General features: G+C 41.9%; 1 protein-coding gene across 1 annotated transcript in view; it reads left to right on the top strand.

Annotated features, from left to right (window-relative positions):
• The window catches only part of SEMA6A (semaphorin 6A), a 113899-nt gene extending 98766 nt beyond the window's left edge, over positions 1 to 15133 (top strand). Inside the window, exon 20 of the mRNA XM_082497617.1 lies at positions 12187 to 15133. Within this exon, the coding sequence (XP_082353743.1) occupies positions 12187 to 13376 (1190 nt within the window). The 3' untranslated portion in view covers positions 13377 to 15133. The remainder of the gene's footprint in view (positions 1 to 12186) is intronic.
• Positions 15134 to 15648: the final 515 nt, after the last annotated feature.

The following is a 15648-nucleotide window of genomic DNA, read 5'->3' as shown; positions in this document are numbered from 1 at the left end:
GTGCAGCTTGATAGCATTGTCACAACTGGGCATAAACTAGAGATTTCTTTCATATGCCCAACAAGGATTTTTTTAATTGGAAAATAACACCAGCTGCATGCTGTCAATAATATGCCATCTTGTTCATGCTCCATCCCATCTTACCCACAATTGCGATAGAAAATAAAAGAACAGCTGTTAAAAAAAGGGGGGGAAGCAGGCACATTTTTAAAGCCCTACAAAGCTACTGTTATTCACTATCATGTTCTTGTAGAAAGAAACAGAGGGGTTTCTTTCGGAGAGCCTGAAAGATCTGCAATTACTAAATAAACAGTACCAGCACAGACAGGGAATTTAAGCGTGCACAGAAACACCTCCTGAACAGCACCACACTGTAGCCTTCATTAAAATAATTCCAAAAGTATTTTGAGAAACACATCTTTTCCAGGTGTTTCCTTATTCTTTAAATCAGAAAACTATACTGAGTTCCTGTTTGGAAGCAAGCAGGGTGAGGGAGACAGAAGCCATGATGCTGGGTAAACACTGAGTACCGCTTGTTTGTAAAGAAATTAACATAAGTGGTCTTGTCGTGTGGTGCAGAAAAGGCCATCGGTAGTTTCTTTGAGCCTGTGGTCAGCACTGGAGAAATTTAATTCCTGCTACCAGCTTATGGCTCCCATCGAACAGTTCAACAATTCTCCATGTGTATTCGTTGCTGAATGAGTCCCAATCAGAGGCTCTCAAAGGAGGAGTGCCCTCTGTCCCTTCTTCTGCCTGCTCTCCCCACTGAACCTCTTGCATTCACCACAGAGCCTGCCCAGAGGTTTGGGCAATCACGGCTCATAATAAAGAACATAAAGAGCACTGCTCTTTTTTTGCAGATAACATTCAGCTTTATCTCTACAAAACACTAGCCTCTATTCAGTGTCTTAAAGAGGTCTTACAGTCCTGCAACACTTTATATGCTTTTTGTCTAAAGATGACCAAGCTACAGGCAATGCCCTGAAGCACTCATCCAGCAACACCAATTAATTTTCCTTACCCAGGGGGATTTGTATATCTCAGCATGCAGTTCTCACTCATTGAACTAAATTGCTAATACCAAATCAGTGGGTACTTTCATATACCCAGCATCGAGACCTGGAAAGACAATACAGTTTATCTCTACCTGCTCATGGCAAGACAACTTGATAACATCAGCTGTGCTTCCACAAAAGATTTGGTCTCACCTATACTGTGTTTAGAAAGGAGGAAAGAGAATAAATATATATTACTGAGAGAATAGAGATTGTGATAAAAATTGTTAGAGTCCCAATGCTAGGAAAAAAATGAGGCTTTAACCTCTCACATGGAAATTTGTTTATCTGTAGATCAGTAAACGTACCTTGAGAACTAGTCTACAGATATGAAAAAAGCCAGTCGTGTTCCTTGTTATAGCACCTACCTTCATGTTGATTAACTAGCTGTGCAAGCTGCCTGGTTTGCCTGCAGCAGTGGAAAATACTGGCTTAAAGGAAGAGCATGAGCAGAAACTGAACATACACTACAGTAAATCCAGAGAACGGAGGTTTGGTCCAGTACAAGAAAAGTGGAAAGCTGGGGGAGCAGTTGTATTGCAGAGACACTGCTGCTTGTGAGATGTGTGATAAAGCAAATATACAGGCACATCGGCCTGGCCTGCTGTTGGATAGTCAAGAGGATGTCTGGAGGGGCTTTGAATGTGTGTCAGAGAAGACATTGCTTTGCACACACTACTGTGCCTCAACTGCTGCTGGCCCCAGTGCAGCTTTGTTGGAGCTGGGTCAGGTACCTGCTTGCTAGAGGATGTCCTCTGAAATGAAGCTACGGGTTCGTCTCATCCAGTGAAGCAGACTGGTGGGAGTAATCAGTGTGCATGTTAAAAAATGCATAGACAGGAAACATCAGTGAAGTTATAGCATCAAAGCGTAAATGTACATGCAGTGCCTTCAAGTTGGGGGAGGGAGGGCAATAAAAAAAAATTAGGTCAAAAAATGCAGAGAACTATAAATTTGACAGACAGAAAAATGCATGAAGGAAGCCACCACTGGAGACAGAAAATGAAGTAAGTGAGAGAGAGATGATAGCAGCACCAGGAGAAGTCCATCAGGGAAATGCTGTGTTTTACCTCAGGATGTGGCTGGAGTAACCCATCTTGCTTTACTGGAGGTAAATTTTTTTACTCTGTGTGCATGAGTAAACATTGTTGGCTTGGTCGCATAGTTGTTCAACAGTTTAATAATAATTTCCAGGGAACTTATAAAATAGGATGTATAGAGTATAGTGTTATTGTCTAAACGTCTTAGGTGTTTAAAATAGATTTGAGTGAATGTGACTGAGAGGAAAGAAGGCTCCTGGTATGTATATGGGAAGAATCATGAGATACGGGGAAAAAACTAGCAGTAAAATTAGTCTTGCTGACTGTTATGGCCAGTGTTTCAAACTCATCGCAATTCCTCAGTCACTTAATGTATTCAAAGGCAGATGAGGCTATGGGACTGCAATACAGAGGGAAATGATAAACCTAACATCAGACGTGTGTAAGCTATTTTTTGCCTACAGCACCAGTGCTGCAAATATTTCTAGAAGAAGCAGTCATCTTTTACTGATCACTGGGGGCGTGTTTTAATTCTTAACCCAGGCCTTTTGACTACACCTTCATGAGTGAAGGAGAAATGAAGAGTTAATCCACAGTGTGCTTTCTGCCACAAAATATACAGTGCTGGTGTTTTAATGACAGAAGAGGTTTCATCCTTCTGCTCTCTAAAAGCAGATCTAACGCAGGGTCCAGCCACGTTCCTAACGTGCACCGGCACGTTAGGGTTAGCTGTGGGCAGAAGGACTATCCCTAAGAAATACAGTCTGTGTACATGAGTAAACGTTGTTGGCTTGGTCACATAGTTGTTCAACAGTTTAACAACAATTTCCAGGGACTTCACAGAATAGGATATATAGGGTATAGTGTTATTATCTAAACATCTTAGGTGTTTAATAGATGGCTCCTTTGTTAGTTCAGCTGTAATGTGTTCGGTCACAGTAGTGGCTCAAAACTAGCATTTCCATTTTCGTGTCTTTAAAGAAATCAGAGCGGATGAGGAGACAGTTTTTGCTTTTAGGTCTTATGCAGTGTTTGAAATTTAACTCCAGTTCTTCCATAAGGCTGCTTTGAGCTTCAGCCTGCTAAGCAGAGCTGCTTATGTTGACATTCAGCAAAATTCACTTTTCCCTGTTGTACAGAAAGGCCATAGTTCAAAACAGGCTGTAAAAAAGGAGAGGAAAAGCCACAGAATTTCTCAGTGACAGCTTCTCTTTTCTTGACACCGTTCATAAAAACTACTTCCAGAAAGGCACTGGGCTGCCCAGAATACATAATGCCCACAGCGGGGGGGGGGGGGGGGGGGGGGGGGGGAGAGAGAAAAAAACTAACAAAAACCCAGCATTTGTTCTGCGCCATCAGAGGAACTCTATGCAGTGAAAGGGGAACTGTGAAGATGAGAGATTCACTTTGCAGGCTACAACAACTTCTCTGGAGCCCTGAAATCATGCATATTCAGCCAAACATATGTAAATCTGGTTTAACCCAGCTGCGAAAGATCCCCTGAAGTAAACTAATAAAGAGCATCTGGATATGTTTAAGCTCATCCCAGGCATAGTAGAAAGGTCCCAGAATGTGCACTGAGCATTTTTTACGTCATTAGAGGAAATGCAGCAGACTTTAAAGGAAACTTGTGTTTTAAGATGCAAAGCAGCATAAAGTTTGCCTCTGCCGAGACAAGCTACAAAAGAATTAATTTTCCTTGACATTTGGGTTTCATACATCTTGTTTTAACTACTGTGAATGACTGTGTTTTACTTTTTTAAAGGACCTGCTATGTCTGCCTATTCCCTATCACACAGAGGCATCTAAAATTATCATTGCACACTGGGAAAGGGTGAGAGGTGAAGGAAAGTACTGAAATCGGGAAAGTTCAAAATGCTCAGCCACCGCATACCACCTGTCAGTGGGAGAAAGGTTGTCAAGCACTTTCTAGTGCAAGAGCTGGCCTTGAGCCTAGCTGCTGGGACAAATAAAATTGAGCTGGCTTCAGGACTGTAATGACTTTCATCATTATATTACAGATCCAGGAGGCTGTGTATCTCAAACCTTCTCCCGTACCTGCAAACTTAATAAACTGGTTTATTTACAGAGATACTACATAGAAGTAACACAATTAAAAAAGCTCTAAGAGCTTGCTGTTCCTTTTCAGGTCTGCTTCCCCTTTGTTTCAATGGTGGTGGGAGTTGTCTGAGCATTAATTTGCACATTCCAATCTTGTAATTTCCATCTATAACACCCCCTTTCAAAAAAGAACTGCTTGTTTCTAATTTCTCAAATTAAATTCTCAAATTCTCTAAATTCTCAAAATTCTCAAAATTCACAAGTGTGGTCATGGTGTAGGTTTTGTATGGCTGCTGTGGCATGAAGAAGAATAATTGCAGGCTCATAGTCAAACTAAAAATAGATAATTGAAATTGGTCCTGAAAATGTTACTTCAGGATTCAGGGTTTATCACATATGGACAGGGTGGAGTCATTTCTCTCACCCTTCTTGCTTAATTTATCTAGCTTAAAAAAATATAAGAATGAAAGTTCTCCATCTTCTCACTGAAAGCAAAGCCACCTGTTGATCTCCCCTCTTTTAGTAAATTACAACCATCTTTTTTCTGTAGAGTCATGTCGACAGTCATTCATCAAAAGTGGAGAGAAGTGGTATAATTTGGACCAGTTGAAAGGAAAAATAAAACCACCCTTACAGATCAATAGATGAACCTATCCTGGAGGGATTGCTTCTGAAATAAATCTGATTAAGGGCCAGAAACCCCTGACACAGGCCACTGCGGCTGATCTGATTGTTTAGATCCTTTTCAAGGCTTTGTTACGTGTTACTTCAGGCACGTTATATATCTGTTTTCTTTTCATAGTTCTGATTTCTCCTCATACCTCTAACGATCCCCAGGCCTCTTCTAACAGAAGGTTTTTTCTGTACCCAACTCATTCATCTCTCCCAGCCCATGCATCCTCCTTTTGTTTGCTGGATATCTCAGACTGCTAGCTTGGGCAACTGGCTTTGAGAGCTGTAGGGCAGAATCTGGGGGGAGATGGATTGCTCTTCTCAGCACAGTCATGCAAAACTTAGAATTGCAGACCTTTACAAATCAACGGTACAGCTTTATGGGAGGGGGGGGGGGGGGTTGGGGGGGGGGGGGGGGGCATTTGCCAGCAGCTTTAACTATGAAAGTTTGAGCTGTTTTTTTCAAGCTGGTGACACTGAGAGTCCAGAAAAACAAATACTGGGTAGAATTGCACTGAGTCAGCAGAACAAGTCCTTGCAGCAAGAAGGAAGATGAAGGGAAAAGCTTACTTATTGTTTTTGACAAAGCAGTTCCAATAAAGTCACAAACATCAAATCATTGGGATTATAATGTGGTTGGTTTATGTCAAACCTTGAAATTACTCCTTCAAGAAAAACAATGAAATAAGATCTCAGAAATGCTTGGTAGACTCTGGTCATTCCTGAATTTCCTATCACTTTAAATAAGAGTGTCCAGTCTAAATTAATCTGATTTTTTTTTTTTAATTCCTATTGCTAGTTAAAAGGGAAGAAGAAAGCTTGTTAATACCTGCAGGGGTTTTCCAGGCTGAAATAGTCTTTTAGCAGCATGAGACTGCCTGTAAACACAGTTCTAACACCTGGAGACACATGTTGAAAACCTATTCAGTGGTATTTAAAAAAGATATTCTGAAGCCCATAAAAACCTCCAGTCTATACCAGCATTTCTTGCAAGTCTAAGCAGAGGGAGATGTACATCAGACAGAGAAGCTTGCACTGAAGAATAAAATTAACTGCAAGGTTTTCCCCTTAAATAACAACAGTAAAGAAATCATTGTTCCTTTCAGGAACAATGACTTGTTCTGTGGAAAGTCTCAAGTGATTTTATAGGTGTTGGAGATGGAAGTGGGCTCATTCCTGTTTAGCTAGAGAGGTGAAGTTTAAGACAGCAATGACTCTCACTCCCTGACTGCTGTTAATGTGTGGTCTAGGCATAAATATTAACCGTATTCCCTGATAGTTATTCCCCAGCTTTCCTGCCAAAATATCATTCTTCATTTCCCACCTCTGTGTTTCAGTTTCATGTGTGCCACCATTTGGGGTTATGACTTTACCATCTGTTGCAGGCGACTTTGGAAAGCTGGACAATGACAGCTCCCTGCAGAGGTGATCACAGAGCATTCTTGGTGCACATGGCATGTGGTCTGGGGTACACCTCTCACAGCCATACGTTATTTCTGGGACAGGATTGTCTTTGTGTCCACACTACAGCTAACTGTAGTGCTTGAAATGAAAGGGGTTATTTTTGGTGACAGGTAGTTAAGGGACCAGGTATTGCTCCCTGCACTTGTTATTCTCACTGATGTCAGCTTGGTTGTGAAAGAAAGCAGCATCCAGACTACTGTATCACTAAACCAGCCTCACATTGAGCTATTCAAACTGGGAAGTGGTTCGTTGTTTGTTTTCATTCATCAAGCAATTCTGAGGGTTATAAGCTGGAATTTCAGTTTGTGATCACTGCAAAGCATATGCCAGAACCTAGACATAGAGGAATGTGACTGGGGGGCTCTTCTTGATGTTCTGACATCCCTGTCCCTGATCATAAATGAGACAAAGGAATTTAGGCTTTATCATGGGATCTCTCTTTTTATACTGTGCATGCTAAAAGGACACAGCTCTTTTGCTGGGCCTCTGGAGTTGAGGTCTCCTTTCTGCAGATGATGACTTGAAAACTCTACATTATCTAAATATTTTTACCTCTTTTCTCTGTTCTGGTCAACACTTACTCCCTGACTGTTACATTTCTGATCACAGACCAGAGCTGAGTTTTTTGCTGAAAAGTGAAGCAAGAAAATGAGTAAATGCTTCAGTCTTCCATGTCTTTCCCTATCTATCCTCTTTTATTGAAGTTTGTTGTACTGATATTCATTATTCTTATTCAGTTATGCTCACGCCATGTATTCTTTTGAATTATGAACTCTATTCCTTTGTGATTATTTCATTCTAATTACATTTCTGCCCTCAGAAGTTCTTTCCTGTTAGAATTAGAAGGAGCAGAGCATGCCCAGAATAGCTTCATCAGCATTTTCATACAATACTACTTTCAGCACTGTGCACGTCTTGCTTTTTAACTTGTTTTTTAGAAGATATAGGGGTACAGTCCTTACCCTTGAATACTTCTGTTAATTGGTGAAAAGAAGCCTCATCTCCTTCCTGCTTACTGTAATCTAGTATGCGGTAGATCTCTATCATTGTAGCACCTCTTGTCTTTTCTTTTCACTCTTATTTTCATCCAGAGACATTCAACAAACCTGCTTCTCACCTTTTCCCGAACTTTAGAAAAGGTATTATTGACATAAAATTTAATGACTCCTTGCTTTTTCCGCAACTACCTGTAGTGAACAAGTTAGATCAATACTCTACTCATGTGCTTTATCCAAGCACTAACTCATTTCAGACTTGAAACACTTTGAAGGTTTGGAAACATTTTTCTTAATGTCCACTTAACCAACCAGCCAGCCAACACTGTGTACCTTACCTGCTGCTGGAAGAAAGAATGAATTATGTATAGCAGAATACTACAATACCATATCAGGTCTTCTCTCTCATTAGATGAGTAAGAAGAGGTGATTTTGCATATTCCAGACTGTTACAGTACAGGGCATACTGACTGAGAAAATGAACTGTGATGTTAGGGGATGCAGGCAAAAGGACATGGGATGAAATTACAGAAAGTTAGCAAGGGAAGGATGTCTATGGGAAGCAGGTGACTAGCCTGACTCTTTTAGTAGCCAGAAATAATAGTACAACACACTTGGGAAGACCCTGAAGTCGTAAGCCCAGTTGTGATTTGCAAGGGACAGAAAACTTAACTGGAAGACTTCAGGGAGATAGATAAGTGTCAGCTTGTTTGCGGCCTTAGCAACATGTAAGGTCTGATCCTTGAAGGTGCAAATATTTAACCTCATCTATGTCTTTAAAGCTTTTTCAGTTTTACTACTATTTTTACCACCAGACCTCTCCCAAGCATAATGTTAATACAGGTAATTCTGTCAACAATGTCCCTTTGCAAAGAATACCTGTCTATTATCCATGGTAACACGTCTCCATGTCCTGCAGAAAACAGTCAAGAGTATGGATGAGCAGTTCAGACCACATAAAATGAAATAAGCAATGTATTTTCACATTTGGAAAGAATCTATTGCAAACAGGAAAGTGCTAGACATAGTATTTTAAAAGTATAAGTATTTAAATTTAGAATAATTTGTTATCATTAAATATAAGATAAAAATAAAACAGTTATATTTCTATCAAGCATATTTTACAGTCTGGTTTCATAGCATTTTATAAGGATGTCAGGTAATATATAGCTATAAAACTTTCCAATAGCAGATACTTCCTCAAAGCTGGGAGTCTGAATACATTACTTAACTTTCAAAAATGCAGGCCCTACATTTTTCTGATTATTTTCTCCGTGTATTTTAATTCTTTGAATAATGAGTGCTCATGAATGATGCTGGACTGAGCCTTGGGGAATGTGATGTTCTTTAAGAACTGCAGGATAGGTAAAAGCACACACAATGCAGTCTGTGAAGTGGCATGAACACTGTCCTGTCTGTTTGCTTTCAAACTGTCTTGTGTTGGGGACATAGTTGGGATCACACGCTTGCTTATTCATCACCGTCTGTGAAAACAGTTACTACTGATGCTAGGGGCTTGAGATGTTGATTGACAATGCCTGCAATTATCAGTCTATTTCGTATTAGATTATCCCCCGCTGTGGTTGTGACAGTAGGATGCTGAACATTCCTCATACTTTTTCATTACTTAGTTGTATCTATTCCATAAACATTAATGCAGGGTCAAATCTTGCCTATCTCACTTCAGTTAAGTTAAAGTTGTTGGGGTTGCTTGCTAACTAAAGACATGCGGATGCGATCCATGATAAAAAATAAATTATATCATTAACCTGACATTGTGTCCAGAGAAGTTCTGCCTGCCTAGAGCAAAGCCACTGATGTTAAATATCCTTTAACTCTAGTATAGAAAACATAATAAACATCAGGAAAGTTTGAGCTTAGGAGGAACTAGCTGGAATCAGGCTGTTTTAACACCCTCATAAATTTCTGCTGATTAAAACACCTGCAGCGTGAGCGACATCATTTCAGCTACCCCTTTCCTGAACATATGGCCACTCAGTCTGAACTATGTGGAAGTTTTGTAACATGAGTTGTAATCATTCAATACTCGTTGGTAACGTAAAACTGAAGGTTTCATGTCGTGTCTGTATGCAGTGATGCAGGTTCGTGGTTAAGGCTATCATTTGCAGAGCAGGACTTAGCCTAAAGAAGAAGGCTGAGGGTGGAGAGCAACCTCACTTAGCCACTAGGAAATGTCAGGCATGGATGAGACCTTTAAGCCATTCCCTCACATCCTATCACTGGACACCTGAGAGAGAGATCAGCACTTCCTGCTCCACTCCCCATCATGAGGAAGTTTTAAGTAGCAATGAGGTCTCCTTTAAGCTGAACAAACCGAGTATCTTCAACTGCTACTCATCAGTCATGCCCTGTAGTCTTTTCACCATCTTTGTTCCCCTCCTTTGGGCACATTCTAATATTTTTATACAGTCAGCCGTTTTGGCCACCAGGGCACATTGTTGGCTTGTATTGAGCTCACCATCAACCAAACACACTGGATCCCTTTCTGGAGAGCTGCACTCCAGCCTCTTGTCTCCCAGTCTATACATAAAAGGATAGTTAGTAAGGCATGACTTACCTTTCATGAACCCATGCTGGCTTTGACTGTAGGTTCTGACACCCTTAGTTGGGCACTGAGCAGGGATTTTAAGTCTTCTTCATGCTAAAAACATTGGACTTAGGTACTCAAAGGGGCATATCTCTGAGAAGTTTGTGCATGGAAGGTGTCCATGAAATTAGGCTTTTTTAAGCTGAAATTTTCCTTAACTTCACACCCAGCAATGCATTTCTGGATAAGACTTAACACTTCCCTGACCACCGTTCCCACCCATTTAAGACTCTTTATTTCTGATTCTCCAGCTAATGACCACAGACAGTTTTACCAGTGTAAATAAATTTGGTCTCAAAATGCTGCATATTCTAGCATGGAAATATCAGCAGGTGTAATGTCCACAGAAGACCGACACCCTTGCAGTGAAATGTAGTTACTGCTGACTGTGCTGTAACCACTAGACTGTGTTTCTGGACTATATACAGCAATTTTCTATGTGGATTTAGATTACAGGGCTAGGTTCTACCTCTGCTTGTTAAGTGCTGCTGACAAAGAATAGAAAAATCTGCCTGTTAGAAGGCTGCTGGACTTTAAAAGAAGGTTCTCTTAGAAACACTTAATTTAAAGATTGTTTCTAATTATATATTGTTTCCTGAGATTTACTTTCCTCCCCTTACTTTTTTACTATTAAGACATTTGTATGAATGCAGGATCTTATTTTCTTAAGCGGTCATCCACTCTTTCTATTTATTCTTCTCATGAAATCATAATCCTCTATTTGTCACAGCACAGTAATTTCTGTGGCAACCAGCTGTGATGTCACACACAGGGGCTTATGGTTTGAAGAACTGTTTTGCTTTTAAATATAAAGTTCCTATCTTGTAAGCAAATATCCCTTGTCCACCTAAATGCAGCAATTAAATGGGGACAGAAAAATATATGCTACAGAAGCAATACTATACCTAGCTAGAATACATAGCAAAGGTTTCTGTGAGATAGTGGCAACTTTTCAGTGCTCTTTTAACATAGTTTTCTGAGGAGTATTTTGCATTTGGTTCTAATTCTGGGATACTAATACCTTGTCTGCCAAATACATGAAAAGACATTATTCAAGAATGAGTTGATTTACAACATGAAAGTTTTGTATCATCATGAAGTCTCAGGAGAGCCTTGGAGGTACGTTTTCTTTCTTGCTTTCTCTCCTGTAATAAGGACAAGGATTACATTTCCTTGGAGTATATGGAGTTTTTAATGCCCTGGCACTTGGACCCTCTCTGGAGAAAGAGGTGGAAGAGATGTTCCTTCAGCTCCTTGTCAGGCTGTGGCTGCTCCTTGTTAAGCACTAAGAACAAAACCAGAAGTGAAAAAAAGCCAACTAGAGGTTCTGTGCTTGTCTTTCATTAGTGCTGCTGGCTTAGTGCCCAACTATGTCAGAAAAAATTACTTTCTTCAGAAATTCGGGGTATTGATTAATGCTGTATCAGGGATGGAGGAGGCGCACTCTGCCAAAGATGCCTTCTCTGACAGCAGGTGCTTGGAGGGCCAAGTAAGATTTGACAATGATCTCCAACCACAGCACAGGACCACAAGATGAGGCCTTTAGAGTCAGGCTTTCAGCTGAGAGAACATGGGCTTCAGCACAGGGTTTGACCTATTCATATGTTCAGAACAAGAGAGAGCTTTTAAAATTAAAATAGCAAGGACAGTCATCTAGCAGGCTCAATAGATTTCAACACTGTGCTCTATCTTTCATAGTTATTTAAGCATCCTCCTGAAGCTCAGGCATGTGATACTGACTTTTAAAACACATGACAGAGAACAGAATGACAAGCAGAGAAAGAAACCTTAAACAATGTGGGATGCACTTCTCTGGTATTTGCAGAGCTTCTGTCTCCTCTCTTCCTTGTAAAGGTTTTTCAATGTGAATGGTTTACCGTAGTAAAAGTAAGATGGTATTAGCTGAGCAGAGATCAGATGAAGGGAGGGGAGAAATGAGCACTGTGTCAGAGGAGAAGAAATAATAGCTCTGACCTGCTGAGTCAGTGTGAGTTGCCCAGGGCCAGGATTTCAAACCAATGGCACTTGCCCTGCAAGTAAATTCTCTCTCCCCTCCTGAATTTTGTAGTCTTCAACTCCAGGTCTGAAAGCTGTATTGCCAGCCCAAGGCTGCACATGCAAGATGTAGCTGGCAGGTACAGTATGTCTCCAAATTTGGGCAAGCTGATCAAAAATCACCTTGCAAAACTCAAACAAAATCTACCAGGGCATGCCTTTGAACAAAGTAGTTAATGATAAGTAACTTTTCCCTGTCCTTAGTTTGTTTAACCACCGTATGCTGTTTATTGCAGGAGTGATTCGTGAGAGTTACCTGAAGGGTCATGATCAGCTGGTGCCTGTCACCCTGTTGGCCATTGCTGTTATTCTTGCTTTTGTCATGGGGGCCATCTTTTCGGGAATCATAGTGTACTGCATCTGCGACCATCGCCGCAGAGATGTGGCTGTTTCACAGAGGAAGGAGAAGGAGCTGACCCACTCACGCCGCGGCTCCATGAGCAGCGTTACCAAGCTCAGTGGCCTCTTTGGGGACGCTCAGTCCAAGGAGCCAAAGCCTGAAGCTATCCTCACGCCTCTGATGCACAATGGCAAGCTGGCTACCCCAGGCAGCACTGCCAAGATGCTAATCAAAGCTGACCAGCACCATCTGGACCTGGCCGCCCTGCCAACCCCTGAGTCCACCCCAACCCTGCAACAGAAGAGAAAGCCCAGCCGTGGCAGCAGAGAATGGGAGAGAAACCAGAACCTCATCAATGCCTGCACAAAAGATATCCCCCCAATGGCCTCGCCTGTGATCCCAACTGACCTGCCCCTCAGGGCTTCTCCTAGCCACATTCCCAGTGTTGTGGTCCTGCCCATAGCCCAGCAAGGCTACCAGCATGAGTATGTTGACCAGCCAAAAATGAGCGATGGGGCTCAGATGTCTGTGGAGGACCAGAATGCCACTCTTGAGTACAAAACTATCAAGGACCATCTCAGTAGCAAAAGCCCCAGCCACGGGGTTAACCTGGTGGAAAATCTTGACAGCATGCCACCAAAAGTACCCCAGCGTGAAGCTTCTCTCGGGCCCCCGAATGCCTCGCTGTCGCAGAGTGGCCTGAGCAAGCGGCTGGAGATGCACTCTTCTGCTTACAACGTGGACTACAAGAGAAGCTACCCTACAAACTCACTCACAAGAAGTCACCAGACATCGACCCTCAAAAGAAACAATACTAACTCCTCTAACTCGTCCCACCTCTCCCGCAATCAGAGCTTCGGCCGGGGTGACAACCCACCACCAGCCCCACAGCGAGTGGACTCAATACAAGTCCACGCTGCCCAGGCACAGGCTGTGACTGTATCTCGGCAGCCGAGTCTCAGCACCTACAACTCGCTGACGAGGTCGGGGTTGAAACGCACACCCTCACTAAAGCCAGACGTACCTCCCAAACCTTCCTTTGCTCCACTCTCCACGTCCATGAAGCCCAACGACGCGTGTACATAATCAGAGGGGGGGGGGGTGAGGACAGCAATTAATCAGAGGTTGCCCATGAAAGCCAGTGTTCTGCAACTGTTATCACTTGCTCCTCTGAGAAGACGGTTGTTGCAAGCTGAAGATGTGTTGGATTTCTGCTCTCTGGGAAAAGTGGAATATTTTTTTAAACCTGAGCCATATGACCCATGGTTGAAGGTTTGCAATTGCAGGACTCGCCCCCACAACCTGCCAGTTCTTTGCTCAAAAGACTAACCCTCCATCACAAATGTTGAGCCAAAAGCACACAGGTGAAAGATGACTGTGACATTTCACCCCGCCCCCCAGCTGCACAGCGCGTTCCTGAACTGGGAAAGAGTGCTCTGAAAAGCAAAACAAATAGTTAACAAAAACAAACAAATTTAAAAAAAAAAGAAAAAAAAAACAACAAAAAATAGAATCCATTGATAAAGCTAACTCTGACTTAACAATGGCAGAAGTTTACTACGTGCAGGTACTGTGAAGTGATGCCCATCAGTGTTACAGCCATTTGGTTACAGCAGTTAAATGCCATGTTGGGCAAACTATGTCATAGATTTCTCTTCTCTTTTAATGAATAACACATGACTGTTAACGCAAGTAACTCCTCTTATTTATTGTTCAACTTTTGTTTTTCCTAAGGAAATGACTTCTGCATATCATCCTGTGAGCAGCTCTTCTGAAGTACCTTGAAAGTTATACCTATTTAACGTGAAACCCATTAACTGGAGTAATTAAAACTCTTTTATTTTTCCAATGAATTCACTAAGTTAGATAAGTTGGAGCTGGAATTCTGAACTTTGTGCCTGCACTGCCTGATTAGCTGAAAAAAAGGGGATATCTATTTAAGTCTCTCAGCTAATTAGCTGGCTGGGCCTCTGACCTAAGACAGCAACAAACAAATACCGCAAGTTCATAACTTCTAACGCAACTGCAAGAGAAACTCTTAAAAGCCGCACATTTGTGCACCATTGCTATCAACATGGCTTTGTCAGTAGCTAATACTTTCTGTGAAGGCACCAGCTTGTGATGTGCCATCTCATTTCACCTTGCATGTGAGACGGCAAACAAAATCCTCAAACAGTGTGAACTAGTTAATATGCCGGCTGTTACCATGCATAAATTATGGTCTTATCACACGGGTTTTTCGTGGGAATATATCTGTGAATAGCCTGTTTTCTTCCACATGTAAATTTGTGCCTTACACCCTCAGTTGTGTATACTTGTGAGCTGTAGTATGTAAAACCTTTCTTTTTCCCCTTTGAGTAATGCAAATATTTATTGATCCTTCCTCCTCCAAGCCCCTTCAAGAACTGGAGTAAAGAAAGACATTCAAAGAAGAATGTGGTGGTTATTGTCATAACCCTGTGTCTCTCAAGAAATTAGGCTAGCACCATACTTTCCACTTCAATTAGACTTTCTAGCTGTGCCAAGTCCTCTCTCAATACCACCCACAAGCGGCGATGATCCCAAGGCACCGTGCTGGGGGTTCTGCCTTCCCCCACCTTTCACTCCCCCCTCACCGCGCGTCAGCATGGTGATCATTCTCACGGGGCAGCAGGGAAGTGACCCACACCCTTGTCCACGGGGCTGGTGTGTCCCCTGACTGGGGATGAGTGCCAGCGAGAGGGGCCAAGCCCCACAGAAAGCCCAGCTGAACGTCCCGCAGCGCGCAGGCCACACGGAGCTAGGACAGGCAGGCAGGCTCCTGCTGTAGCTACCTGCTGCTCCAGGATGCTGCATATACTTCTTTGGGGAAAAACGTATTTTTTTTTTTCCTTTGTTTCTTTTGTGTGACTGTGCATGTAGCTAGAGTGGGAGTGTGCGCGCGCAGGTGTGTGCGTGTGTGTGTGTGCGCGCAGGTGTGTAAGTTCCTTTCCAGTCTTTCAGTTTATGCAAAAACGTAGATGTGTTTTTAATCTGTTACAATAACTGTGTCAACATACTGTAGAAAAATGATGGGGATCGCTTCTAAGCTTTTTATATATATATATATATATCTACTGAACAGTATGTTTGAGTAAGGTGATTTCTGTTTCAATTTGTTTTTTAAAATTTTATACTTCCATTTGATTTTCAGGGTTTTGGTTTTGTTTCTGAATGACTGACAAGACAGATTTTAAGTCCATTAGCTTATAGATGGTATATATAAAGTCTGGATGGTCTAGACCAAAGTGTGTAACAAGGGTGCTTGCATGTTCTTTCATTTCATCATGGCTTCTTTTATGAAACAGTTTTGTTCACCCTTAGTGAACTATGCAGACTG

This window comes from Vanellus vanellus, assembly GCF_965231255.1.
Source record: "Vanellus vanellus genome assembly, chromosome: Z".
Classification (NCBI taxonomy): Eukaryota; Metazoa; Chordata; class Aves; order Charadriiformes; family Charadriidae; genus Vanellus; species Vanellus vanellus.
Note: the sequence above shows the minus strand (reverse complement) of the source record. Positions and strands in the feature narration are given on the sequence as shown.